Raw genomic sequence first — 26,747 nt, forward strand, 5'->3', positions numbered from 1 at the left:
CTGGGAATGGGCCTTCGCCATTGCGATTGGGCGCTCAGTGGTGTGGGCTGAGAATCTTGTGTGCGGAGGCCGCCGGGCGGGGGCGCTCGGCAGGCCTCGGGCGGCTTCGAAAGCCTAGCAGCCGCAGCCGCCGACCTCTGGGGCCTGGATTTACCTCACAAAAGGTTTTTAGTTTTGTGGGGATTTTGTTGTTGTTGTTGTTGTTTTACTCTGGGCTGGACATTTCTAAGATTTTAAATTTAAACTAATTTGCCACGTCCTTTAATCTCGAAAGACCTGACATTTTTTTTTCCTCTTGAAAATACTTAAGCTTCTGTCCCTCACTGGGAATCAAATGTTTGTCCCTTAATACTAGTAGAAATAAGTAATAATGACAATAATTATCTTATTAACAAGAGTAGCAACCACCAATAGCGTTTACTATATGCCAGGCTCTGACCTAAACTCCTTATACATAGTCGTCTTCTCTTTCCAGCAACCCAAGTAGGTGGGCACGATTATTACTTCCCATCTAATAGATGAAGAAACTGAGGCACAGACAAGTAATATGTACAAGGCCACACAGAAGGAAAGTGGGAAGTCTGGATCCAAATTTAAGTTGTCGGCCTTTAAAGCCTGTGATCTCACCTAAACAGTTGTTACAGTGGCTCATAATGGGGTTGTGTTTCATATTTCATTCTGTATCTTATATTCTAACCCTATAGCAAGTATAAGCCCATCCAGGCAGGCATCCAGAAGATTTGGGGGATTTCTGTGGTGCTGTGTCACTGCCCTCCAGCCAAAGACCACTAGGAACACATCTGTAGTTGAACAAGTTGGGTTTTTTTCTTGTTGCTGCTAGGAAAACGCACACCTTGGGAAATAGTGGGGCATCTCAGTAAGAAGGTGTTAGAAAGATTTATTCTAGGATTTGGGCTTTGGTTGGGTGATTTGGGGGCGGGTTCAAGGAAGCAGAGCTTTGCTCTGGGTTCGGTGGTGTTGGGAAGCCAGGGTTAACACTAAAGTCCAGCTGTGAGTGCCAGGCCAGCTCCTGCATATTTTTTTTTATATATAGATTTATTTATTTACTTATTTATTTATGGCTGCATTGGGTCTTCATTGCTGCACACGGGCTTTTCTCTAGTTGTGGTGAGCAGGGGCTACTCTTCGTTGCGGTGCGCAGGCTTCTCATTGCGGTGGCTTCTCTTGTTGCGGAGCACGGGCTCTAGGCACACGGGCTTCAGTAGTTGTGGCATACGGGCTCAGTAGTTGTGGCTTGCGGGCTCTAGATCATAGGCTCAGTAGTTGTGGTGCATGGGCTTAGTTGCCCTGTGGCATGTGGGATCTTCCTGGACCAGGGCTTGAACCCGTGTCCCCTGCACTGGCAGGTGGATTCTTAACCACTGCGCCACCAGGGAAGCCCCAGCTCCTGGATATTAAGGAATGCTTTTCTCTTTCTCGAGAGACTAGTGTATTCCAAGCCATCCATATCTCCATCCCTAAGGAGAAATATTAAGGAGACTCTGAAGGCTCTGCATCAGTAATGGAATGTCACATGTATATAAAAGTGTGACTTATACGTGATAAATTAGGGCAGGAATTCTTAATTTAGGGGGTACATGAACTTGGGGAAAAATTGCAACTTTATTTTCACTAACGTCTAACTGAACTTTAGCATTTCTTTCAGTTATAGTGTAGGTAACAAACCACAGTAGTATCAGCAGCACCTGTGACTTTGTCATCCATAGAAAGCACGGTATTTTCATATCATGTTACAGTCACGGCAGATTTCTTGAAATATCGTTTCTGCTCATTACCACTTCACAAGTACAGTGATTATTAGCACTGTCGTATTATTTAATGCATAAAGAAGACACATTTCTATAATTTTGTTTTTGAAAATGTTTTGACAATGATTTCAATAAAATTGGAGTCTTTTGTAATCCCATATAGTTTATGTTATGTGTCTTAAAAAACATAGTTCGTAGAAGGAGTTTGTCCACAGGGGTCCATGGCACCAAAAGAAAAGATAAAGAGGACCTGGTTTAGTACAAGATACTAAGCAGCGACTAAGAATTTGGCAGCTGCTTCCAAATTGGAGTAATGTGTCAAAGAATAGAAAATCAGAGATGAAATCAGATCACTTATTACACGTCCTCTCACTTTACCAGGGAGGGAACTGAGCTTCTAAAAGGTTAAAGGACTCGCCCAAAGTCTCACAGCTATTCCATGGTAAAACCAGGATGAAAAGTTTTTAGAAAGCATGTAAAAACCCTCCACCCTGATAGTCACTGGGGATTCCATAGTTAGCAAGATGCCTCCTGCCTTGAACAAGCTTGTTGGGGTGACAGCCAAGAAACCAAATTATGATGCAATACGAGAAGTACTGTAAAAGAAAAACATATACAGTATTATGGGACCTTGGAGACAGTAGTCAGTAGTTCTGGAAAAAAGACAGTGGAAAACTTCAGAGAAGAGGCATCAATTAGCTGGGGTCTTGAAGGATGAATTGATGTTTGCTGGTGGCAGGAAGTCATTCCAGGTAGAGGAAATGGCATGATCAGCAGCACAGAGTCATAGAACATTGATTTTGGCAAGAAGTTCTTGTTCTCACAGAGTATAGAGAGGAATGCTAGTGGAAAGTTGATATTTTGAGATTTGAGAAAGAATGGAACTGGATTGTGAAAAGAGTTGAATGCAATTCTAAGGAGTCTGGACTTTAGCTTGGAGGAAATGAGGTGTCCCTGAAAGATTTTAAGTTGAAGAGTGATTGCTCTGAAAAGTTAACTCCAGCTGCAGTGTGGAGGATGGAAGAGACTGCAGACAGGGAGACCAGTTAGAAGGCTATGGATAGATCCACTTGTCTTTCCCATATACCTCATAATATTTGTAGTACACAAAGAATGTAAGCAACATTAAGAGATCTAGGAATAAAGACGCAGACATAGAGAATGGACTTGAGGACACGGGGAGGGGGAAGGGTAAGCTGGGAGGAAGTGAGAGAGTGGCATGGACTTATATACACTACCAAATGTAAAATAGATAGCTAGTGGGAAGCTGCTGCATAGCACAGGGAGATCAGCTCGGTGCTTTGTGACCACCTAGAGGGGTGGGATAAGGAGGGTGGGAGGGAGACGCAAGAGGGAAGAAATATCAGAACATATGTATATGTATAACTGATTCATTTTGTTATAAAGCAGAAACTAACACACCATTGTAAAGCAATTATACTCCAATAAAGATGGTAAAAAAAAAAAAAAAGAAAAAAAGTGTTACTCGTGACTCAAAACAACAAAAAAAGAGATCTATGAAACCTTCCTTTTTCAGGGGTTCTGGAATTAGCACAACAATTATAATGGCACTTGAGTCTCATCCAAACAGTGTAATAACATAGATTGTGACCTCAATGTTTAATTTATGTATTTCAGAGTACTTCATTGTGAGGAAAATGAGTCATTCCCCAAAGACATCTGTTACTGGTGTCCCAAAATCAGATAGTCCACGCTTGGGAAAAGGTCACAAAGTACATTTGTCAAATACTGTAAAGACAAAGGGAAAACAACAGTAAGTAGCCATCTTTCTCCTGGTATCATCTTCCACAACTGGACAGTTTCCGCATGGTATTTACCCAGCTAACGTCAAACACTTCTTGTTTTGTAAATTAGAGGTTTTTTGTGTGTTTTAAAATTACTTGTGAATTGAATAATAATTATTATAATTATAGTATTTCATAATTGACAAAGCATGTTAACACACATCTCTTTGATCCTGACACAACCCTGTGATGCAGTCTTGTTATTACATTTTATAAGTGAGGAAGTAGCAACTGGAGGAAGGTAAGTGATTTGCAGAAGGTTAAACAGCTAATAAGTGGCATCAGCTGGTATTCAAGGGTTTGTTTCCATACTTCAGGCCTTTTCTACTCTACATCTTGTAGTCTGCACTTTGCCAGTCAACAGTGGCATTATACAGGAGTACCTACCTCTCTCTGTAGCCCTGTGAGGGGTAATGATGGGGTTGGGGGGGCAGTTCTTGGAGAGTGAGATCCCTTTTATCTGCCAGTGCTGGGACATGATCTAAAGTAGAATAATGCTCTGACCTGACTGGGATGAGCCTGGTTCAAACAAAGATCAGAGAAGGGAGTTTCTTTTTCTAGGGCATGGTCATCCGCTCCCAGAAGAAAATTGGGCCTACCGTAACTTCAACTATTCTACATTCTATTTTCTTAGCACTTGAACTAGTTGGACAGTGTTTTTAAGAACCATAATGGAATCATTTTAGGTCATGGATGTTTTTAGAAAGCACATTTTTTGATGATAAAGTTTTAGCCAGGATTTTTTTAATCTCAAGGGAAATATTCTCAAGCATTTCATATCCTCATTCTGACTAGATTCTGCAGATGACCAGTTCTAATTACCACATCCAAATGTTCCTCATTAGGTCAGTCTTAGGGTGGAGGATGGGGAGATGCAAGAGGAGGAAGCATAAATCCAGAGTTCCCCAAGATTTTAGGAAAATGAAATTCATACTTCACAAATCTTAAGCTCTTTTTTTTCCTCTCAGAAATAATAAAGATATTTCAGCTCACACGATACAGAGAGCGTGGTTATCTCATCTCGACAAATCAATGTTTCAACTCCTTAAGCGTACAATTTGTGCAGCGGTATGTATTTTGCTTTTTGTTTGCTCTGACAGATATAATTACTTATCAAGGTAAAAGGTGTGTTACATAAAGAAAGAATATATAACCTTTTAAAATCTCTTCTATTTGAATCTAATAATATTGCATGGGGTTATGGGATTTCTTCTTTGGTTGACCCTAAATGAATATTTCTGGATTTACTTTTTTTTTTTTTTTTTTTTTTTCGGTACGCGGGCCTCTCGCTGCTGTGGCCTCTCCCGTTGCGGAGCACAGGGTCCGGATGCGCAGGCTCAGTGGCCATGGCTCACGGGCCCAGCCGCTCCGCGGCATGTGGGATCTTCCTGGACCGGGGCACGAACCCACGCCCCCTGCATTGGCAGGTGGACTCTCAACCACTACGCCACCAGGGAAGCCCTGGATTTACTTTTAACATGGGTAACTACTGTGTCTTTTTCTGAAACCAATATGATTTTTTTAAAATCTATTTCTTATTTGAAGATGTGAGACAGTGATCTTCTAGCACTAAAAATCTCTGAATTAAAAGTGCCTTTGGGGCTTCCCTGGTGGCGCAGTGGTTGAGAGTCCGCCTGCCGATGCAGGGGACGCGGGTTCGTGCCCCGGTCCGGGAAGATCCCACATGCCGCGGAGCGGCTGGACCCGTGAGCCATGGCCGCTGGGCCTGCGCGTCCGGAGCCTGTGCTCCGCGATGGGAGAGGCCACAGCAGTGAGAGGCCCCCCTACCGCAAAAAAAAAAAAAAAAGTGCCTTTGCCTTCCACCCAGCAATTTCACTTGTAGGAATCCATTCTACAATCTATGTACAGTTTCACTGCAGTATTGCTTGTAACAGCAAAGAAAGTAAACCCTATAATGTCCATCGATAGGACACTGGTTAAATAAATGTTGGTGCTTTCATACTGTTAAGACTTGCAGCCTTGCATATGATTCTGCAATAGAAAGATAGCTAAAATATCTCATTAGTGAAAAGGCAAGTGCAGAACATTATGAATAATATAGTCCTATTTGAATAAAAACAAAGAAACGAACAAAAAGGTGCACATCCCCCCACTCCCCAAAGAAACAACTCTGGCAACGCTGGCGGAGTATTAAGTCTTCTTTCATATAGTACTAAATATTCTCCTGATAAAATCACCTGTGATTACAGTAATCTATAATTAGTAATAGTCACATTAAGCGAATTTTAGCAGCTCTGAAAAAACTGATAAACTCTGAGAAATGTGTACACTTTTTCACCGTCTGACCCACAGACCCATTGCTTTATTTATTTTTTAAATTTACTTATTTAAAAAAAATTTTTTTCCTTCTTGTGTCTCCCTCCCTCCCACCCTCCCTATCCCACCCTTCTAGCTGGTCACAAACCACTGAGCTGATCTCCCTGTGCTATGCGACTGCTTCCCACTAGCGAGCTATTTTACATTTGGTAGTGTATATATGTCCATATAAACACTACCACTCTCTCACTTTGTCCCAGCTTACCCTTCCCCCTCCCTGTGTCCTCAAGTCCATTCTCTAGTAGGTCTGCATCTTTAGCCCCGTCTTGCCCCTAGGTTCTTCATGACCATTTTCTTTTTTTTTTTTTTTAGATTCCATGTATGAGTGTTAGCATACGGTATTTGTTTTTCTCTTTCTGACTTACTTCACTCTGTATGACAGACTCTAGGTCCATCCACCTCACTATGAATAACTCAATTTTGTTCCTTTTTATGGCTAAGTAGTATTCCATTGTATATATGTGCCACATCTTCTTTATCCATTCATCTGTCGATGGACATTTAGGTTGCTTCCGTGTCCTGGCTATTGTAAATAGAGCTGCAATGAACACTGTGGTACATGACTCTTTTTTTTTTTTTTTTTTTTTTTTTTTGTGGTACGTGGGCCTCTCACTGTTGTGGCCTCTCCCGTTGCGGAGCACAGGCTCGGGACGCGCAGGCTCAGCGGCCATGGCCCACGGACCCAGCTGCTCCGCGGCAGGTAGGATCTTCCCGGACTGGGGCACGAACCCTCGTTCTCTGCATCGGCAGGCGGACTCTCAACCACTGCGCCACCAGGGAAGCCCTACATGACTCTTTTTGAATTATGGTTTTCTCAGGGTATACGCCCAGTAGTGGGATTGCTGGGTCGTATGGTAGTTCTATTTTTAGTTTTTTAAGGAACCTCCATACTATTCTCCATAGTGGCTGTATCAATTTACCCCACCAACAGTGCAAGAGGATTCTCTTTTCTCCCCACCCTCTCCAGCATTTATTGTTGGTAGATTTTTTGATGATGGCCATTCTGCCCTGTGTGAGATGATACCTCATTGCAGTTTTGATTTGTATTTCTCTAATGATTAATGATGTTGAGCATTCTTTCATGTGTTTGTTGGCAATCTGTAAATCTTCTTTGGAGAAATGTCTATTTAGGTCTTCTGCCCATTTTTGGATTGGGTTGTTTGCTTTTTTGATATTGAGCTGCATGAGCTGCTTGTAAATTTTGGAGATTAATCCTTTGTCAGTTGCTTCATTTGCAAATATTTTCTCCCATTCTGAGGATTGTCTTTTCGTCTTGTTTATGATTTCCTTTGCTGTGCAAAAGCTTTTAAGTTTCATTAGGTCCCATGTGTTTATTTTTGTTTTTATTTCCATTTCTCTAGGAGGTGGGTCAAAAAGGATCTTGCTGTGATTTATGTCACGGAGTGTTCTGCCTGTGTTTTCCTCTGAGAGTTTGATGGTGTCTGGCCTTACATTTAGGTCTTTAATCCATTTTGAGTTTATTTTTGTGTATGGTGTTAGGGAGTGTTCTAATTTCATTCTTTACATGTAGCTGTCCAGTTTTCCCAGCACCACTTATTGAAGAGGCTCTCTTTTCTCCATTGTATATTCTTGCCTCCTTTATCAAAGATAAGGTGACCATATGTGTGTGGGTTTATCTCTGGGCTTTCTATCCTGTTCCATTGATCTATATTTCTGTTTTTGTGCCAGTACCATACTGTCTTGATTACTGTAGCTTTGTAGTTTAGCCTGAAGTCAGGGAGCCTGATTCCTCCAGCTCCGTTTTTCTGGTGTACTGTCACTTTGCCATGCCCCCGCTGTTATTTTCAATAGATTGTGTCTGGGCAGGGTACCACATTCCATTTATAGCACCATCATCTATTTCAGGAACATCATGTGACACATGAAATTTTGAAGAAAGTGAGCCCTTTAGAAGCTGAGCTTGTTAAAGATCCTTGCATGAAGTGTAAAGTTAGATTCAGGTAATGTTTTTATGCTGATTTATTTCAAGCAGTACTTCGTTAATGTGAAGGAATCTTAGAAATTTATTTTCTTAAGTCCTCATATGTAATTACAAAGTAAATGTGTTGTTCTTATTTACATTTATTATGTGAAGAAACTGAGGCATGACTCTTGGGCCAAAAGTTGCCTTAAGAGTAGCTCTCATCTCTCATGATGTGTTCAGTCTGACCCACATATGAGAATAACTATGAGCACACATGCCAAAGCGTGGCTCTTTCATACTCTGTGATCCATTTCATTACCAGTTCTTTTTATGCTCTGGTATAGCCTTTACCCTGCATGCAAAAAACTATGTGAATGATCTTAAGTGCAAGGAGGAGAAGTAACAGCTCCAAACCTGATGCCAAATTACTAATTTTGGTCTTTATTTCAGATTTAGTGGCGAAACATTTCCACCTTTCATTGTGTTTAAAATTTTTCTTCATACTGAAGGCCTTGGTTACAAGTATTTCAGTGGAAAAAATTTATTAAAGCCGTCAAGTGAGGTGATGTTTCATGATGTAGAGTTTGTGTTAATTTAGCTTCTTAACATCTATGCGGTATCTGAATTGCATTCAAAGTGTACAAACTATGTTATTTCACCATTAAACAGCCCACCAGGCAGGTAGTATTTTTTTAAGCATCATGTTTCAAAGTGTCTCTGTTTATTAGCTAAAAAAATATTTGGAATGAATTTCTTATATAAGGCCCTAAAAAATACCCATCAGTTTTCTTTGTATGAAAATTTTTGTTTGTTAATAATGAATTACAGTGGCCTATTGGTCAGGGCTTTTTAATTATGCAGAACATTTGATGCAATTTTGTTTTAATGGTATTTTATCATTGTTTCTTTGATTCTGGTAGCATGTTTAGAAAAAGTGTGCTAGAGTATTGAAAAGGAACTTTTAAAATGTTTATCCTTTTTTACATGAGTTCTCATACTTTTAACTTTCGTGAATATTCATCATAATTGTGTCTACAGCATAGGACTCACCTGAGGATCTTATTCAAATGCAGTTTTTGATTCAGTAAATCTGGGACGGGTCCTGAGATTCTGCATTTCTACCCAGCTCCCAGCAGCTGCCACTGCTGCTGATCCATGTACCACATTTTTAATAGTGAGGATCTACAGCATAGGTTTTATTCCTTTGACCCTTATATATGACTACAGTTGAGAAAAATGTGTACATTCTCATATTTAGCCTTTTATAAACCACTTATCAAAGGTTGTTTTCTTGTAGCCTTCTGGAAATATCTTACATGAAAAGTATGACCCACCTGAAATCATCAGTAATGGCATATGTTCAGGATAGAGGACCACACAGCCTGGCAGTTTCTGACCAGATCCAGCATGTGCAGCATTTATTCTCTGAAGAATATTAGAAAAGGAAAAGAGACTGCTTTTCTATGTCTTCTCAGGCAATATCAGAGAAAATTTAGCTTGGTTTCAGAAATGTATCAAAAGGACTAGTGGTTTCATGTGGAATATGGTGTTTCAGAAACATTAATATTTGTTCATTTATATAGAATGACTTCAAATGGGAAAGTAGATGTTTATTCTCCATTCCAGAGATAAATTCATGCCACATTTATCTACAGAATAAGCTTATAGTTGTCCCTATGTCATCAACTGTTGTCACCAACTGTTGCTTTTCTGAGGTTATATAATGGGGCTTTTTTAGGAACTGAAATTTTCCCAAGACAGCTCCTGGCAGACCCTGCTATGCCCAGGCTGGAGCAAATGAGAACCTTAGAGGCCATGACTGGAAAGCACTGTGTATTTATCACAATTCATTAAAATGCTGTATAATAACTTAAATTTTATTTTAATTACAAAGTAGCTGTTAAAAAAAGGAAATAGCACAGAGATTTTTTTAAAAAGGAAAATATGCCTTTATGCCTTTCTTCTTTGTGCTGCAACTTTCATTCACCTTGGGTGATCACTGTTAATAGTTTGTTGTGTATCCTTCATATTTTTCCATAAAAATACACATATTATTGCACATATTTTTCCATAAAAATATTTTTTTATTTAAATATATTTTAAAATTTTTCATTCTTATTTTTAAAATGTGATTATACTATTCAGCTTGAGTTTTTCACTAAACATTATAAGGGGTTTTAAATGATCAGAACATACCCAACTTGGAGAGAACAGTTTAGGATTCCTTTTTCCTTTAGTTCAGGTTGAAAACAAACTCTGGCAATACTTGAATTCATAGTTAATAGAAAGCCTGTAGAGATGGAAATTTTCTCACTTTAAGTTCACTCAACTTTTTTGCTCTTTGAATGTAGACACTGTGTCTTTAGCAAACTGATACAACTTTACTGTTTATTTATTTCTCCATGTGAAAGAAATAGGTCAGTTGTAGTCCATTCAGATGTTTAATCTAAGTTCATTTATGAAGGAGGGGAGTTTCACCAATTCTTTTTGGTTCCATCTTTTCCCTCGCTCTTATATCCAATTCTAGTTTCATTTCCTTATCATTTTCCAACAGCATTTCTCATGTACTTACAAACACACACACACAAAAGCAAAAACAAGTGAAAGGATGTAGAATAGCCTGAACAACTTTGGAGAAGAAGAACGAAATTAGACTATTTACACTACCTGATTCCAAGACTTAAAATGCTATAGTAGAGGGCAGACAGCAGAAGCAAGAAGAACTACAATCCTGCAGCCTTGGAACAAAAACCACATTCACAGAAAGATAGACAAGATGAAAAGGCAGAGGGCTATGTACCAGATGAAGGAACAAGATAAAACCCCAGAAAAACAACTAAATGAAACACAGATAGGCAATCTTCCAGAAAAAGAATTCAGAATAATGGTAGTGAAGATGATCCAGGACCTACGAAAAAGAATGGAGGCAAAGATCGAGAAGATGCAAGAAATGTTTAACAAAGATCTAGAATTAAAGAACAAACAACCAGAGATGAACAATACAATAACTGAAATGAAAACTACACTAGAAGGAATCAATAGCAGAATAACTGAGGCAGAAGAACGGATAAGTGACCTGGAAGACAGAATGGTGGAATTCACTGCTGCAGAACAGAATAAAGAAAAAAAAATGAAAAGAAATTAAAACAGTCTAAGAGACCTCGGGGACAACATTAAACAGAACAACATTCGCATTATAGGGGTCCCAGAAGGAGAAGAGAGAGAGAGAGGACCTGAGAAAATATTTGAAGAGATTATAGTTGAAAACTTCCCTAACATGGGAAAAGAAATAGCCACCCAAGTCCAGGAAGCGCAGAGTCCCATACAGGATAAACACAAGGAGAAACACGCTGAGACGCATAGTAATCAAATTGGCAAAAATTAAAGACAAAGAAAAATTATTGAAAGCAGCAAGGGAAAAATGACAAATAACGTACAAGGGAACTCCCATAAGGTTAACAGCTGATTTCTCAGCAGAAACTCTACAAGCCGGAAGGGAGTGGCATGATATACTTAAAGTGATGAAAGGGAAGAACCTACAACCAAGGTCACTCTACCCAGCAAGGATCTCATTCAGATTTGATGAAGAAATCAAAAGCTTTACAGACAAGCAAAAGCTAAGAGAATTCAGCACCACCAAACCAGCTCTACAACAAATGCTAAAGGAACTTCTCTAAGTGGGAAACACAAGAGAGGAAAAGGACCTACAAAAACAAACCCATAACAATTAAGAAAATGGTCATAGGAACATACATATCGATAATTACCTTAAACGTGAATGCATTAAATACTCCAACCAAAAGACACAGGCTTGCTGAATGGATACAAAAACAAGACCCATATATATGCTGTCTACAAGAGACCCACTTCAGACCTAGGGACACATACAGACTGAAAGTGAGGGGATGGAAAAAGATATTCCATGCAAATGGAAATCAAAAGAAAGCTGGAGTAGCAACACTCCTATCAGATAAAATAGACTTTAAAATAAAGACTGCTACAAGAGATAAGGAGGGACACTACATAATGATCAAGGGATCAATCCAAGAAGAAGATATAACAATTATATATGCACCCAACATAGGAACACCTCAATACATAAGGCAACTGCTAACAGCTATAAAACAGGAAATCAACAGTAACACAATAACAGTAGGGGGCTTTAACACCTCACTTACACCAATGGACAACTCATCCAAAATGAAAATTAATAAGGAAACACAAGCTTTAAATGATACAATAAACCAGATAGATTTAATTGATATTTATAGGACATTCCATCCAAAAACAGCAGATTACACTTTCTTCTCAAGTGTGCATGGAACATTCCCCAGGATAGATCACATCTTGGATCACAAATCAAGCCTCAGTGAATTTAAGAAAATTGAAATCATATCAAGCATATTTTCTGACCAAAACGCTATGAGATTAGAAATCAATTACAGGGAAACACAAACACAAACACATGGAGGCTAAATAATATGTTACTAAATAACCAAGAGATCACTGAAGAAATCAAAGAGGAAATTAAAAAATACCTAGAGACCAATGACAATGAAAACACAACGATCCAAAACCCATGGGATGCAGCAAAAGCAGTTCTAAGAAGGAAGTTTACAGCTATACAAGCCTATCTCAAGAAACTAGAAAAATCTCAAATAAACAATCTAACCTTACACCTAAAGGAACTAGAGAAAGAAGAACAAACAAAACCCAGAGTTAGCAGAAGGAAAGAAATCATAACGATCAGAGCAGAAATAAATGAAATAGAAACAAAGAAAACAATAGCAAAGATCAATAAAACTAAAAGCTGGTTCTTTGAGAAGATAAACAAAATTGATAAACCTTTAGCCAGACTCATTAAGAAAAAGAGGGAGAGGACTCAAATCAATAAAATTAGAAATGAAAAAGGAGAAGTTACAACAGACACCGCAGAAATACAAAGCATCCTAAGAGACTACTACAAGCAACTCTATGCCAATAAAATGGACAACCTAGAAGAAATGGACAAATTCTGAGACAGGTATAACCTTCCAAGACTGAACCAAGAAGAAATAGAAAATATGAACTGACCAATCACAAGTGATGAAATTGAAACTGTGATTAAAAATCTTCCAACAAACAAAAGTCCAGGACCAGTTGGCTTCACAGGTGAATTCTATCAAACATTTAGAGAAGAGCTAACACTACTCCTTCTCAAACTCTTCCAAAAAATTGCAGAGGAAGGAACACTCCCAAACTCATTCTATGAGGCCACCATCACCCTGACACCAAAACCAGACAAAGATACTACAAAAAAGGAAAATTACAGACCAATATCACTGATGAATATAGGTGCAAAAATCCTCAACAAAATACTAGCAGACTGAATCCAACAACACATTAAAAGGATCATACACCATGATCAAGTGGGATTTATCCCAGGGATGCAAGGATTCTTCAATATACGCAAATCAATTAATGTGATACACCATATTAACAAACTGAAGAAGAAAAACCATATGATCATCTCAATAGATGCAGAAAAAGCTTTTGACAAAATTCAACACCCATTTATGATAAAAACTCTCCAGAAAGTGGGCATAGAGGGAACCTACCTCAACATAATAAAGGCCATATATGACAAACCCACAGCAAACATCATTCTCAATGGTGAAAAACTAAAAGCATTTCCTCTAAGATCAGGAACAAGACAAGGATGTCCACTCTCACCACTATTATTCAACATAGCTTTGGAAGTCCTAGCCACGGCAATCAGAGAAGAAAAAGAAATAAACGGAATACAAATTGGAAAAGAAGAAGAAAACTGTCACGGTTTGCAGATGACATGATACTGTACATAGAGAATCCTAAAGATGCCACCAGAAAACTACTAGAGCTAATCAATGAATTTGGTAAAGTTGCCCGATACAAAATTAATGCACAGAAATCCCTTGCATACACTAATGATGAAAAATCTGAAAGTGAAACTAAGAAAACACTCCCATTTACCATTGCAACAAAAAGAATAAAATACTTAGGAATAAACCTACCTAGAGAGACAAAAGACCTGTATGCCGAAAACTATAAGACACTGATGAAAGAAATTAAAGATGATACCAACAGATGAAGAGATATATACCGTGTTCTTGGATTGGAAGAATCAATATTGTGAAAATGGCTATACTACCCAAAGCAATCTATAGATTCAATGCAATCCCTATCAAATTACCAATGGCATTTTTTGCAGAACTAGATCAAAGAATCTTAAAATTTGTATGGAGACACAAAAGACCCTGAATAGCCAAAGCAGTCTTGAGGGAAAAAAACGGAGGTGGAGGAATCAGACTCCCTGACTTCAGACCATACTACAAAGCTACAGTAATCAAGACAATATTGTACTGGCACAGAAACAGAAATATAGATCAATGGAACAGGATAGAAAGCCCAGAGATAAACCCACACACCTATGGTCAACTAATCTATGACAAAGGAGGCAAGAATATACAATGGAGAAAAGGCAGCCTCTTCAATAAGTGGTGCTGGGAAAACTGGACAGCTACATGTAAAAGAATGAAATTAGAACACTCCCTAACACCATACACAAAAATAAACTCAAAATGGATTAGAGACCTAAATTTAAGACCGGGCACTATAAAACTCTTAGAGGAAAACACAGGAAGAACACTCTTTGACATAAATCACAGCAAGATATTTTTTGATCCACCTCCTACAGTAATGGAAATAAAAACAAAAATAAACAAATGGGACCCAATGAAACTTAAAAGCTTTTGCACAGCAAAGGAAACCATAAACAAGACAAAAAGACAACCCTCAGAATGGGAGAAAATATTTGCAAATGAGTCAATGGACAAAGGATTAATCTGCAAAATATATAAACAGCTCATGCAGCTCAGTCTTATAAAAATAAAAAACCCAATCCCAAAATGGGCAGAAGACCTAAATAGACATTTCTCCAAAGAAGACATACAGATGGCCGAGAAGCACATGAAAAGCTGCTCAACATCACTACTTATTAGAGAAATGCAAATCAAAACTACAATGAGGTATCACCTCACACCAGTTAGAATGGGCATCATCAGAAAATATACAAACAATAAATGCTGGAGAGGGTGTGGAGAAAAGGGAACCCTCTTGCACTGTTGGTAGGAATGTAAATTGATACAGCCACTATGGAGAACAGTATGGAGGTTCCTTAAAAAACTAAAAATAGAATTACCATATGACCCAACAATTACACTACTGGGCATATACCCAGAGAAAACCATAATTCAAAAAGACAAATGCACCCCAATGTTCACTGCAGCACTATTTACAATAGTCAGGTCATGGAAGCAACCTAAGTGCCCATCGACAGACGAATGGATAAAGATGTGGTACATATATACAATGTAATATTACTCAGCCATAAAAAGGAACGAAATTGGGTCATTTGTAGAGACGTGGATGCATGTAGAGACTGTCATACAGAGTGAGAGAAGTCTGAAAGAGAAAAACAAATATTGTACATTAATGCATATATGTGGAACCTAGAAAATGGTACAGATGAACTGGTTTGCAGAGCAGAAATTGAGAAACAGAAGTAGAGAAAAAACGTATGGACACCAAGGGGGGAAAGCGGCTAGGGGTGGGGGTGGTGGGATGAATTGGGAGATTGGGATTGACATGGATACACTAATGTGTATAAAGTTGATGACTAATAAGAAAAAAATACATAAAAGTTGAGTGGAAATATAGAGAAAAAAAAACGCTATAGTAATCCCAACAGTGTAGTGATGGCAAAAAGGCAAACATGTAGATCAATGAAATAGAACAGACAGTTCAGAAATAGACCCACACATATATGATCAGTTGCTTTTCATCAAAGGTGTGAAGGCAGTTTAAATGGTGCTAGAACAATTGGATAGACATGTGTATAAAAAAGAGATCTCAATTCAGTTACCTACTTTGATGATCTAGTTTCAGAGCTATGCTTATTTAAAGAGGGTTGTCACTATTGTAGTCCACCAACTATATTTAGAATATCCTAAAGCCTTGCTACTCAAAGTGTGGTCTGCAAAGATAAAAATAAAAAAAAAATTTTTAAACAAAAATTGTTTTAAATAAATAAAAAATAAAATAAACAAAGTGTGGTCTGCAGACCTGCAGCAATGGCATCCCCTGGAGCTTATTAGAAATGCAGGCTCTCAGGCCCCACCTCACACCCACTAAATTAGCCTATGCATTTTAACCAGACCCCCAGATGATCCTAGGCACATTATAGTCTGACAAGCACTGTCCTAAAGGTGCCCTCCCCCATGACCTGGACACCTCTGGGTAATTGACAATTCTTAAACATTAACATCCAGTAATTGTTATTTTAAATTGAAGATCCCTGTTCTTTTTGAGGATTGGGCATTTATGGAAAAAGGAAAAACATTATTAGTAATAGCTGCCCTTATTGAGCACTACCAAATATGATGTTAAACATTTAATGTGCATTATCATTTATTTCTCATAAACTCTAGAATGTAGATTCTGTTATTGTCTCCATTTTAAAAAGACTAAATAACTTGCCTAAGGTCTCACAACTACAAAGTGAAGGAACTGACACCAAGACCCAGTGAGCCTGACTCCAGAGCCCATGCTCTTAACTACTTCTGTGTCAGGAACCCTGCTAAATACATTCTCTTATATGGCCCCCTGATAACTTTGATGAGGTACATGTCATTCCCATTTTGCCTGTGTGGAAGCTGGAACTTGGAGAGGCTCGTCCGGGCCAAAACTGAGACTTCACTTCTCCATATTTCCGCTTGACAAGCCTAACTGTAGATCTTGCCCAGCAGGTAGCCGCAGGGCTGTGGGGGAGTGATGCTAGCTATCAGGCGGGGAGTCAAATTTAGAGATGCGCGCCTCTGACCCTTTGAGTCGCCCACCAAGAATGGAACTTTCCTCTTGAATCCTAGTCTGATTGGCTGCTCACCTGGAATCGTTGCCTAGTTTTCACCCTTCCCCTTCTCCTGGGGCTGGGCTCTTTATTCCCATCCCTTCCTATCCAGAAGGACTTTCCTGAATCTGGCCATACACGGCCAACGTCTGAGAAAGAACATCTTGACCACTGGAGGGCAAACTTTTTTCAAACCCCTGTCACAAGTGGGCAACAAGCCTGCCCTGTGCTGCCAGGAGTGGGGTTTTTTTGGCTGAGAGACTGGGATGGGCTTGACACACCTGAGCCACACAGCTGAGGCACTGTATGAATAAGGAAACTGGGGCTTGGAGAGATTGGTGGTGGTGGCTGAGTGGAGTGGAGTAGGAACTGACAAGAAATACCTTTTCTAAGTAACTTGAGCTAGTAAAATAGAGTTATATCTAAAGAAATCCTCAAGGCAGAAATCATATGGTTTTCAGACCTGTTCAGCGTACAACTATTTGCTTTCACCTTTAGTGTCACTGTGGGGATGGTTAATTAGAACCCACAGGAAATAAATTGCAAGAAAGCATAATGGAGATACGTGCCAATACTGCCTTTTCTTTAGATGCATGGTGTTTAAAGAAACTAATGAAACGGAAAGCCAAAATGATCTGCCTAAAGGAAGGTTCCATCACATTTTTAGTAAACTGTTTCTGGCCCTTCGATTTAGTGCATTAGGAATCAAACTACAACCATTTGAATATTTTCTTTCACTTTCCCTATGTGTCTGTGTTCTAAGCTTTGGAATTTAAATAAAGAAATAAATAGGAAATATTCTGGATAACAAAAGTGAGAACTGGAATAAGAAGTACATTAAGGCTTGCTATTATTTTGCGTGTTAAGTAAAAACAGAGATTCCGAGTTTTAGTCCTGTCTCAACCACTATTCTATAGTTTTATATCAGCATTAAAATACAGAGTTCCCATACTTTCACAGTATCACATTCTGAGATACAAAGGAAAAAAGAAACTGATCTGGAATCAAATGATACTTGAATTTTCATCTACGCCAGACTCCCTTCACATAAGCATAACCTTTGTGGCCAGAAGCACAGATATGTAATATAAATATGTATTAGAATAGTCAGCACATACTTACGGGGGTGGGAAGGAGGGTGGGGAAGCACTTAATTCTCTATTCACAGTCGATGTATGTAGCTTTTAGCACAAGGATAGGTATACGTGGAAGGGTGTGGTGCAAATACAGCCAGACTGGATGCGAGCCTCCATGTTTTCTGTGATTCTTCTGTCTCTGCCCTCTCAGGTGCTTTCCTTGAGTAGAAAATGTTGACATTTGTGAGAGGAAAAAAAACCTTTGTTTGCTACTCTTTTGCTACTTACTGAGAAAGGCCTAAAGGAGAGGGAGGTCTCAGCCCTCTGAAACGTACATGTTTCCATTTGAGGGCGAGGTATTAACAACCACATAAAAGAGAGCTGGCCCCAGTACCTTTCATTGCGGTTCCTAGGGCAACCTGTTTAATAACCAGATAAGCTTTCTCTGCATTGACAGCATGAATCACGTTAGCGGTTTGTTTTGTTTTTTAAAGGAAAACAATGTCCTCTGAGGATTGTGGACTCCCTATTCCTCTAGCTACATTTTAAAACTATTTAGATATGGTTATGGAAACAAATTTTAAGTGGTTTAAAAATCTATATATCTATATAATCTTTTCTTTGTAAATACAGTCTTTTTATTGAATAGCAAGCTACTAGAAGAAAGGAACAATATTTGATGTATTTGTCTCAAAAAATATGTAAAGTGTGTGCTGATAGTTATTGCTATTATACTACTATTTTAAAAGTATTTTTTTTCCTCTTTATAGGCTGTGGTTGATGCTTGTAAAATAATGGGCAAAAAGAAATTTTATCATCAAATTATGGAAGATGAACGTCTTTTCCAGAAGTTCAAAATAACTGATGAAATAGATATTGTCACCCTGAAAGATTACATGCAAGTAAGGAATTTATATTTGGGTATTGAAAACAAACAACAAAATAAGCCTTGTGACCCTATCCTCCAGGAAGAAAGAATCATGTATCAGTTTACTGTGGTGAAATACACACAATATAAAATGTACCATTTTAAAGTGTACAATTCAGTGGCATTAAGTACCTTCACAGTGTTGTGCAAACATCACTACCGTCTAGTTTAAGAAACTTTTTGTCACCCCGAAGGAAACCTCACATCCATTAAGCAGTCACTCCCCATTCCTCTGTCACTCCAGCCCCTATCAGCCACTAATCTGCTTTCTGTCTCTCTGAATTTGCCTGTTCTGGATGTTTCCTATTAATGGAATCATATAATATGTGGCTTTTTGTGTCTGGGGAGTGATAGTTAAGGAAAGTAGGGTTTTTTTCAGGGGTGATGGAAACATTTTGGAATTAGTAGTGATAGATATTGTGAATTTACTAAAAAAAACCCACTGAATTTTATACTTTAAAATGGTAAATTTTATATTATGTGAATTTTATCTCAATAAAAAAATCGATAATAAATACATGGTGCTAAAAAGAGTACATGACGGGGATTTGACCTAGTAGGGAAGGGGTCTATTATTGTTTCGATGCTTTCTGCTACAAGGAACAGAATATCCCTAACCACAAGAGGCTTGAACAATAAAGGACATTGTCCCATGTTAGGGACAGGTGCATCCTGGGATAGCTAGTGTCGCAGCTAAAGGATATCAGGGTTGTTGGTCAGCTTCTCTACAGTCCTCTCAGCTTCCTTCACATAGTAACAAGATGACTATCACATTCTCAACTACGTTCAAAGGCAGGAAGAAGAGGACTCAGCATCTTTTTCTTTAAATCTCAAGAAGAAAAATCTTTCCCAGAAGCCCCTAACAGACTTCCTCTCAGGTCCCATTGGTCAGAACTGGATCACATGCTCCCCCTAAACCAATCACTGTAAAGGGAAATGGGATCGTTTCCCATGATTGACTTAGAACAATCATGGTTCATGTGCTGGGGCGTTCCTTCCCAAACCATATGTCTGTTCCATATGTGAAAAAAAAATCAGGGCTTCATAAGTAAGGGAGAAGAGGGAAATGGGTGATAGGCAGGCAATCAACAATGTGTCACAGCCTCGGTCTGCGGCTGAACGGGTGGTGCACCCCAGGCAAAGGCTCTGTGGCAGGACAAACTGCAGGGCATGAAAGCAGTTTTGTGGGCCTGGAGAAAGGAGAGCACGGAAGGTGTGGTATGCAGTCAGGCTAGAGGGCTGGTAAGAGATCATGATGAAGGGCTTTTTTTGTGTGTGGTACGTGGGCCTCTCACTGCTGTGGCCTGTCCCGCTGCGGAGCACAGGCTCTGGACGCACAGGCCCAACGGCCATGGCTCACGGGCCCAGCCGTTCTGCGGCACGTGGGATCCTCCCGGACCGGGGCACGAACCCGTGTCCCCTGCATTGGCAGGCAGACTCTCAACCACTGCACCACCAGGGAAGCCCGATGCAGGGCTTTTGACCATAGTAAGGTGTTTATTTTTTTCCTTGATTCTGTGTGCAATGAGAAGCTGGTGCAGTGTTTCGGGAAATGCGGTGACCTAATCTAATATGTGAAGAGATCCATCTGGCTGCAATGTATTATAGATAAGGGATTAGAAGACAGCAAGAGCCTCCTTCTAGTTTGGAGGTTCCAGCAATATTTTAGGAGAGATGGTGGTATCTTGGTTTAGGGCTGTGAGGCTGGAGATGCAAGAGATAACTAGAGAGTAAAAGCAGTGGGCCTTGGGGACAGAGAGGTAAGCTAAAGGAAGGTGTCCAACATGGCTTCTAGGTTTCTGGTTTGCATAACTGGTTGGACAGCAGTGCTGAATCAGGGAACTTAAACTAGATACCTGAATAGTAATAATAGCAAATGCTGGTGTAATAACAACTCCTTTTATTCTCATAACAACCCTAAGAAGCAGGTACTATTATTACCCCTGTTTTTATAAGTTCTAAAGAAACAAGGGATCCCAAAATTCTAGCTCATAATAATAATAATAATAATATATGGCCTTAACTGTTCACCCAGTTGCTTGCATGTGAAACATGAAATTAATGCGGTGCTTTAGAGACTCCCAATTGTGTTATCTTTCTTTTAGAGCCTTAACCTAGAAGATTCGTGGACTGAACCAGGAAATAAGTAGAGCTTGGGGATGTCAGCTATCTTTGCTAAGGACATGGGTGGCATACTTCCAGATTGTCCCTATGCCAAGGATTGGTGTCATAGAAAGAAGTTCCCAGATAGACATATTGGAAGAGAGAGATCTGATGATTGCTGACATTTATTGAGCTCTTTATGGACACAGCATCGTTTTTAGCTCTTTAAATGCATATTATCTCCTTTAATCTTCAAGTTTGTAAATTATGTGACCTTTAAGAGATGAGAAAAATGGAGCTTAATGAGATTTTTAAAAACTTACTCAAGGTCCTATAGCTAATAGGTGCAGAGCAGATCATTGACAGTTCTGAGATGTTTACCCATTTTACCATTCCACTGTCAGGAAATAAAATATACAGGCAGTCCTCACTTTGCATGGTAGTGCAGGGCCATAAAAAGGACTGTGCAAGCTGAAACCATGCAGAGCAAACTTAATCATCAATGGGAAAAATCATGATTGTTCCGTGCCTTTAAAAAATCTTATCAAAACATTAAAAACTCTCTTACTCTCTGTTATAAATATATAGGAAAATGGGAAAAAGCAAAACATTTATTTAGTACACTATAATTTAAAACATTAGAAACATTCAGAATTTAAAATGTTTTATTTCTTTGTAAAAAGCATATCAACTGTGACTATACTAGAAACTATTGAATTATATACTTTAAATGGGTGAATTATATGAGATGTGAATCTCAATAAATCTGTAAAAAAAATCGTTTTATCAAGAGTAGTTTAAACAGTGCTTACCTTCTTGTTCTCATATAATTTACAATAGGAGTGAGCATCTTCTCTATGCCCTGGCAAATTGTCATACTCCTTTCTAAGTTTGGATCACCCACCAACATTTTATCCTTTGTACTTTTATTGGCCACACCACGCAGCTTGCAGGATCTTAGTTCCCTCACCAAGGATCAAACCCAGGGCCCTGGGAGTAAGGGCATCGAGTCATAACCATCGGACTGCCAAGGAATTCCCTATCCTTTGTACTTTAAATGTTATGAAGTGTTTCAGAGCTCCTTTAATATGAAGTTTCTTTTTTGCCAACATTACTTCCTCTGAGAAAACTTTACCCTTTTCAGCAGTGCCATTTTCCCCATTTATGTTGATAAGTTCACCTTCACCAAATTCCTCTAGCAGCCTCGCTGCAGTGTCTTGAATGATGGCAGTGTCAGCATCCCCATGGTCACCGATTTCTTCTAGAACTCTATTTACATTTGATTTGAATTTCACTTCCAGCTTTACCACTTTTTGTTTCTTTGTTTGACCTTTCCCTCTTTTGATTATCTTTATTTGTAAAATGTCACATGGGTTCATCACTGGGAGACAAAGAGGTAACACAATTACACACTTTGCTGTCTGTGAGTGAACTAAAAAGCAGATCTACAGTGACCAATCACTGACACACTTCAAAAGAACTGACGTGATTTGTCATCTATCACCATGCACATCTATTATTTATGTAGTAATCTATGGACTGAAGAGCTAGCAGCAGAGTTTGTACTTTATGCATTTAACTCAGTTATACTGTGGTAACTGAAATTTAAACTGTGTTATTGAAGGACTGAGCTTATTTGACTGAATGGTGGTGATTGACTGAAATTCATGCATGCCTAAATGATACAAAGGGAGCACTGCCTGTATGTGTGTGAGTGCGAGAGCACAAGAGGGAGAGAGAGTGTACGTGTGTTATACCCTAAATGCCAGGATTGTAGCTCCTCCTGCCCTATTCCTATCTCTTAAATGAACATTTATAAGGTTGAATTCATTATATATATTTACATTTTTAAATTCCTAATTTGATATTTTAAATTTTAAAAAAAAGAGGGCTTCCCTGGTGGCGCAGTGGTTGAGAGTCCGCCTGCCGATGCAGGGGACGCGGGTTCGTGCCCCGGTCTGGGAAGATCCCACATGCCGCGGAGCGGCTGGTCCCGTGAGCCATGGCCGCTGAGCCTGCGTGTCCGGAGCCTGTGCTCCGCAGCGGGAGAGGCCACAGCAGTGAGAGGCCCGCGTACCACAAAAAAAAAAAAAAAAGAAAAGAAAAGTGGGATTTCTACAAATACTCCAAATGAAAATAGTGAAATTTGCCACTTAGCGCCAGAGGTGAACTAATTATTTCTAAAAAGGTTTGTGCAAATGTCCTTTCAATGCAAGCATGTCAGGAATAAGCATTGCCAGGTATGTAGATCACATAGCTATTTTCAATTTTCAGGCCCATCCTGAGTTTAATTTATCTGAGTTATATTTGTCTTAAAGATTTAGTGTTTATGCATTAAATAAATATTTAATGAGCGTGGTACTATGTGCATGATACTGTGTGACAAGGATCCTGCCTTGTCACAGTAGGGGAGCTAAAACATACACACATAGCTAGAACATCAAGTAGTAATAAGAGTCATAGAAGAGAGATACCAATACAGTTCAGAGACGGGATCAAGGAATGCTTTTGCATGAAGTAACATTTGAGTGGCTCCTTGGGAAATGTGTCTAAAAACATTCGAGAACACCACAGCCAATCATGCTTAGTTGTTTTTTCCATATAGTATTCCAGTCTTCTGGATGAGATCCCTGCATCTTCTGGTGGCAGAAATAACTACTGGCGAAGATTAAATCTCGAAAACATTCCCAGGACAATGATAATGTATGACATAGTTGATTATGCAGAGTCTGGAATAATCTCAAACCGTCTAAAAAAAGAAATGAAGTATCTATTACAAAGACCAAAAACAGAAGAGATGCGTCAGCACCAGCTACGGATTGTTTCTCAAGTTAGGTAAAAAGTGATCCTTCACTGGGGTTACAATACTAGGGGCATTTCTGGAAATGTTCACATTCTGCCAAATAGCTCACGAAAAATAATAACAGAGCATATGGGGAAAAAGGGGTTGGGGCAGATTGCTCAAGACTTATGCAACTTTGCAAACAGAGCACTAACAAAAAGGACAATTGGTACCTGGGAAGATACCTTGTACCACCAGACAGGCCGCCACAGCAAATATAAAAAATGCACAATAGAGTGAAAATGCTGGTGACTCTTTCATTAGAGCAGCTAGTGGGCACCGAGACAGTGCAGATGGAAGTGGAGCCCTGGGCCAATGTGATGGCCTTTTAAGTGGACATGAGAGGCAGTGTGACCTGCCAAGAACCATGAACGGCTCAAGGCAGGGAATAGGGAAGAGGGCAGTAAGGGTGGATTGTGTGTGTGTGCGGGGGAGTGCCTCTCTGGGGAGAGAGCCCTAGGTGCTGGTGCTCATTCTTGTTTTCATGAATGCAGCCAAAAGGGCTCCCTTTGCCCATGCTGCACAGAGGAGAACTTTTTCCTTTTCCGCTGAAGGTTATAATTCTAGTCTTGATATTCTGGCTCCCTTTGCAGAGGATAAATGGCATATAAATTACGGTGACATTATTCCCTTCTTTACCAATAACATGTGCGCCACTTCACATTATAAAAGAACATGTTGTAGCAAAATAGACTGTATTATGATTTGAAACAACATGGACAGACTATGACTGCACCAGTTATCTTCCTTTTTTCTTTCCATTACCAAGTCTCACCTAGCCCATCTTATTTACCAATTAAGCTTTTTTTCTTAAGAAAAAGAAAGAGATAATAAGACTGAAGAGGACCTGTTGGTAGTCTATTTTCACACAGTCATATCTGAAATGAAAAATACTCCTTTAGTACATGAAAAGACACTGGTGACCCACTGTCAGGCAAACACACTGGTTGTTTCTTTTTTCAGGAGTAGAGATGAGTGGGTGCTGACCCAATAACATAATTTAGCCCATTTATTTTATGATCAAGGCTATACATTTGCCAGGCAGATGGCCCAGTGTAGGGCGCAGTCTGTCATCATGAAATAGATTTTCTCTAACTCATCTGTCTAAGCACTGAATATGGAACTTAACTCTGTTACCACCAAGGTCAAATAAATGATGTAATTTTCTCTGCCACCATATATAACTGTAGGCTCCCTGCTATTTAGACTCATGCTACTGATTATCCTAGAATGAGTCACTTAAATAACCAAATAAGTAGCCAAATTCTAAATCAACTGAAGAGGGAAAAGTACTTTCTTAAAGGCTCCTTTGAAGGCAGTTCAAAGTTTGGGATCTCCCAGAAGCAAACCCTGAGGTAAGTATTTGAGTATGAGTAGTTTATTTGGGAAGTGATCCCAGGAACCACTGATGAGAGGGGTAGAGAAGTAAAATAGGGAAGAGCAGGCAGCCAAAACAGTGTATGTTAGCAAGCAGGTTGTCACTGTGGGTAACTGGAGCTTAATCTCTCCTGGGAATGTCCTAGCCAGTGTAGAACACACAACTCAAGTTATCCCACAGAGGGGAAGGGAGTTGGGATATTTATACACCAACACCCATCAGTCACTGGTTAAGGGTAGCTTAGGAGGGGAGGTATTAATTCTGGGGCCCTTTCCCTGCACACGGGCTCTTGTTTTCATAAGAAAGCTCTCAGGCTAAGTGAGGCCAGTGTGTACTATGGCCAAGGGGACTCTGAGCATGGCACCAACTGTGTCTGGTCCCAGCACTGATAAAAACAACTTGTTTCAGCCATTATGAAATTTAATACTTTTTGGTGTTAGTATATAGTATATCTTTTAAAAAGATTCAAATGGCTACTACACGGTATTTTCCAGGAAGACTGATTTTAAATTGATATAACATTTTATAATTTTCATTATCATTGTTGTAAACATCATCTGTATACCTTCATAAGTGGCAAAGAGCTATGCTATGTAACTCAAGCAGAAATGATAACTTTGGCCTAAAAACTTACGTGCAGTATTGTTCCAATCACTGAGGTTTAGGATATATTTACCAGAGGATGCTTTAATAAAATTTGGAACTTGCTTAAATTTAAAATTTTATTTTGTGCAATTTTTCTGTCTATACTACAAATATTTTCTAGGTGCCCTTCATCCTTATCAAGTCTTCAAACTTTATATCGGCCCTACCAACAGCGAAGTCAAATTAAATATCTGGGTCGTCGATCCGAGCAAGCTCAAATGAAAGTTGAAAAAATGAAAAAAGCTTATAAGATGGCTAAAGAAAAAATTGTTTCTGCGGGGACTGTAAGTTTAACTTGTACTGAATTCATTGTTTTGGACAGTATTCAAACTGTAAGTAATTCTACTTCCTTAAGTAGAATTTTCCTAATCTACAAGTTCAAGGATGAAACACATACATTTGGTATATACCTTGGATAGTATAAAGCTACATTCCTCTTGGTAACGCATATTTTAAAAATTCTTAAACAATATGAGTAGCTATTCTGATAAATACCAGCCATTTTGACTCTACATGAGCATGAGTTGGCAAAAACCCTATTGTTTCTGTATATTGGCACTGCTGATTCAGCACATCGCTAATGGTGCTTTTCTCAAAGTGGAAGTCATTTCTATTTACACTTATTAAGAGCTGTAGTGTGGAAAGTTGGCTTCAGTATACTACATTGCAGGAATATTTACAATGAACATGTATTCATGTTTTACTTTGTAATTTTAAAAAAATTTGCTATATATATTTTTGACATGAGGCTAAGTGTGAACCGTCAAATATAAAAAACATAAAATAGTAAAAACCAAATATAAAACACTTTCTGCTTTTATTTATAATTCTACCTAGGAACCGAAAATGGACACACCAGGTACAAAGCAAAAAGAGACGATGGTCTTCTCCACCCCATACTTTGACATTGTAAAAGTTAATGAACTCATGTCAGATGACGAATTGGAAAAAGAGGAAAAGGAATTATTTGCCTGGTGTCAAGACTTGTATATTAATAATTCTCCATCATGTTAA

The 26,747-nt window shown here is 39.0% G+C and overlaps 1 protein-coding gene across 1 annotated transcript; it reads left to right on the top strand.

The window, feature by feature from the left end:
* On the top strand, positions 1-26,747 carry LOC309796385 (uncharacterized protein CXorf58; the record flags this gene model as incomplete). Its single annotated transcript, XM_082609421.1, has 9 exons — positions 1-164; positions 3,408-3,543; positions 4,543-4,642; positions 7,778-7,872; positions 8,286-8,397; positions 18,608-18,739; positions 23,474-23,703; positions 25,855-26,017; positions 26,571-26,747. Exons 2-9 carry the CDS (start codon positions 3,428-3,430, stop codon positions 26,745-26,747), a joined length of 1,125 nt encoding a protein of 374 aa, XP_082465547.1. The 5' UTR covers positions 1-164; positions 3,408-3,427.

This window comes from Mesoplodon mirus, assembly GCF_964341445.2.
Source record: "Mesoplodon mirus genome assembly, chromosome: X".
Classification (NCBI taxonomy): Eukaryota; Metazoa; Chordata; class Mammalia; order Artiodactyla; family Ziphiidae; genus Mesoplodon; species Mesoplodon mirus.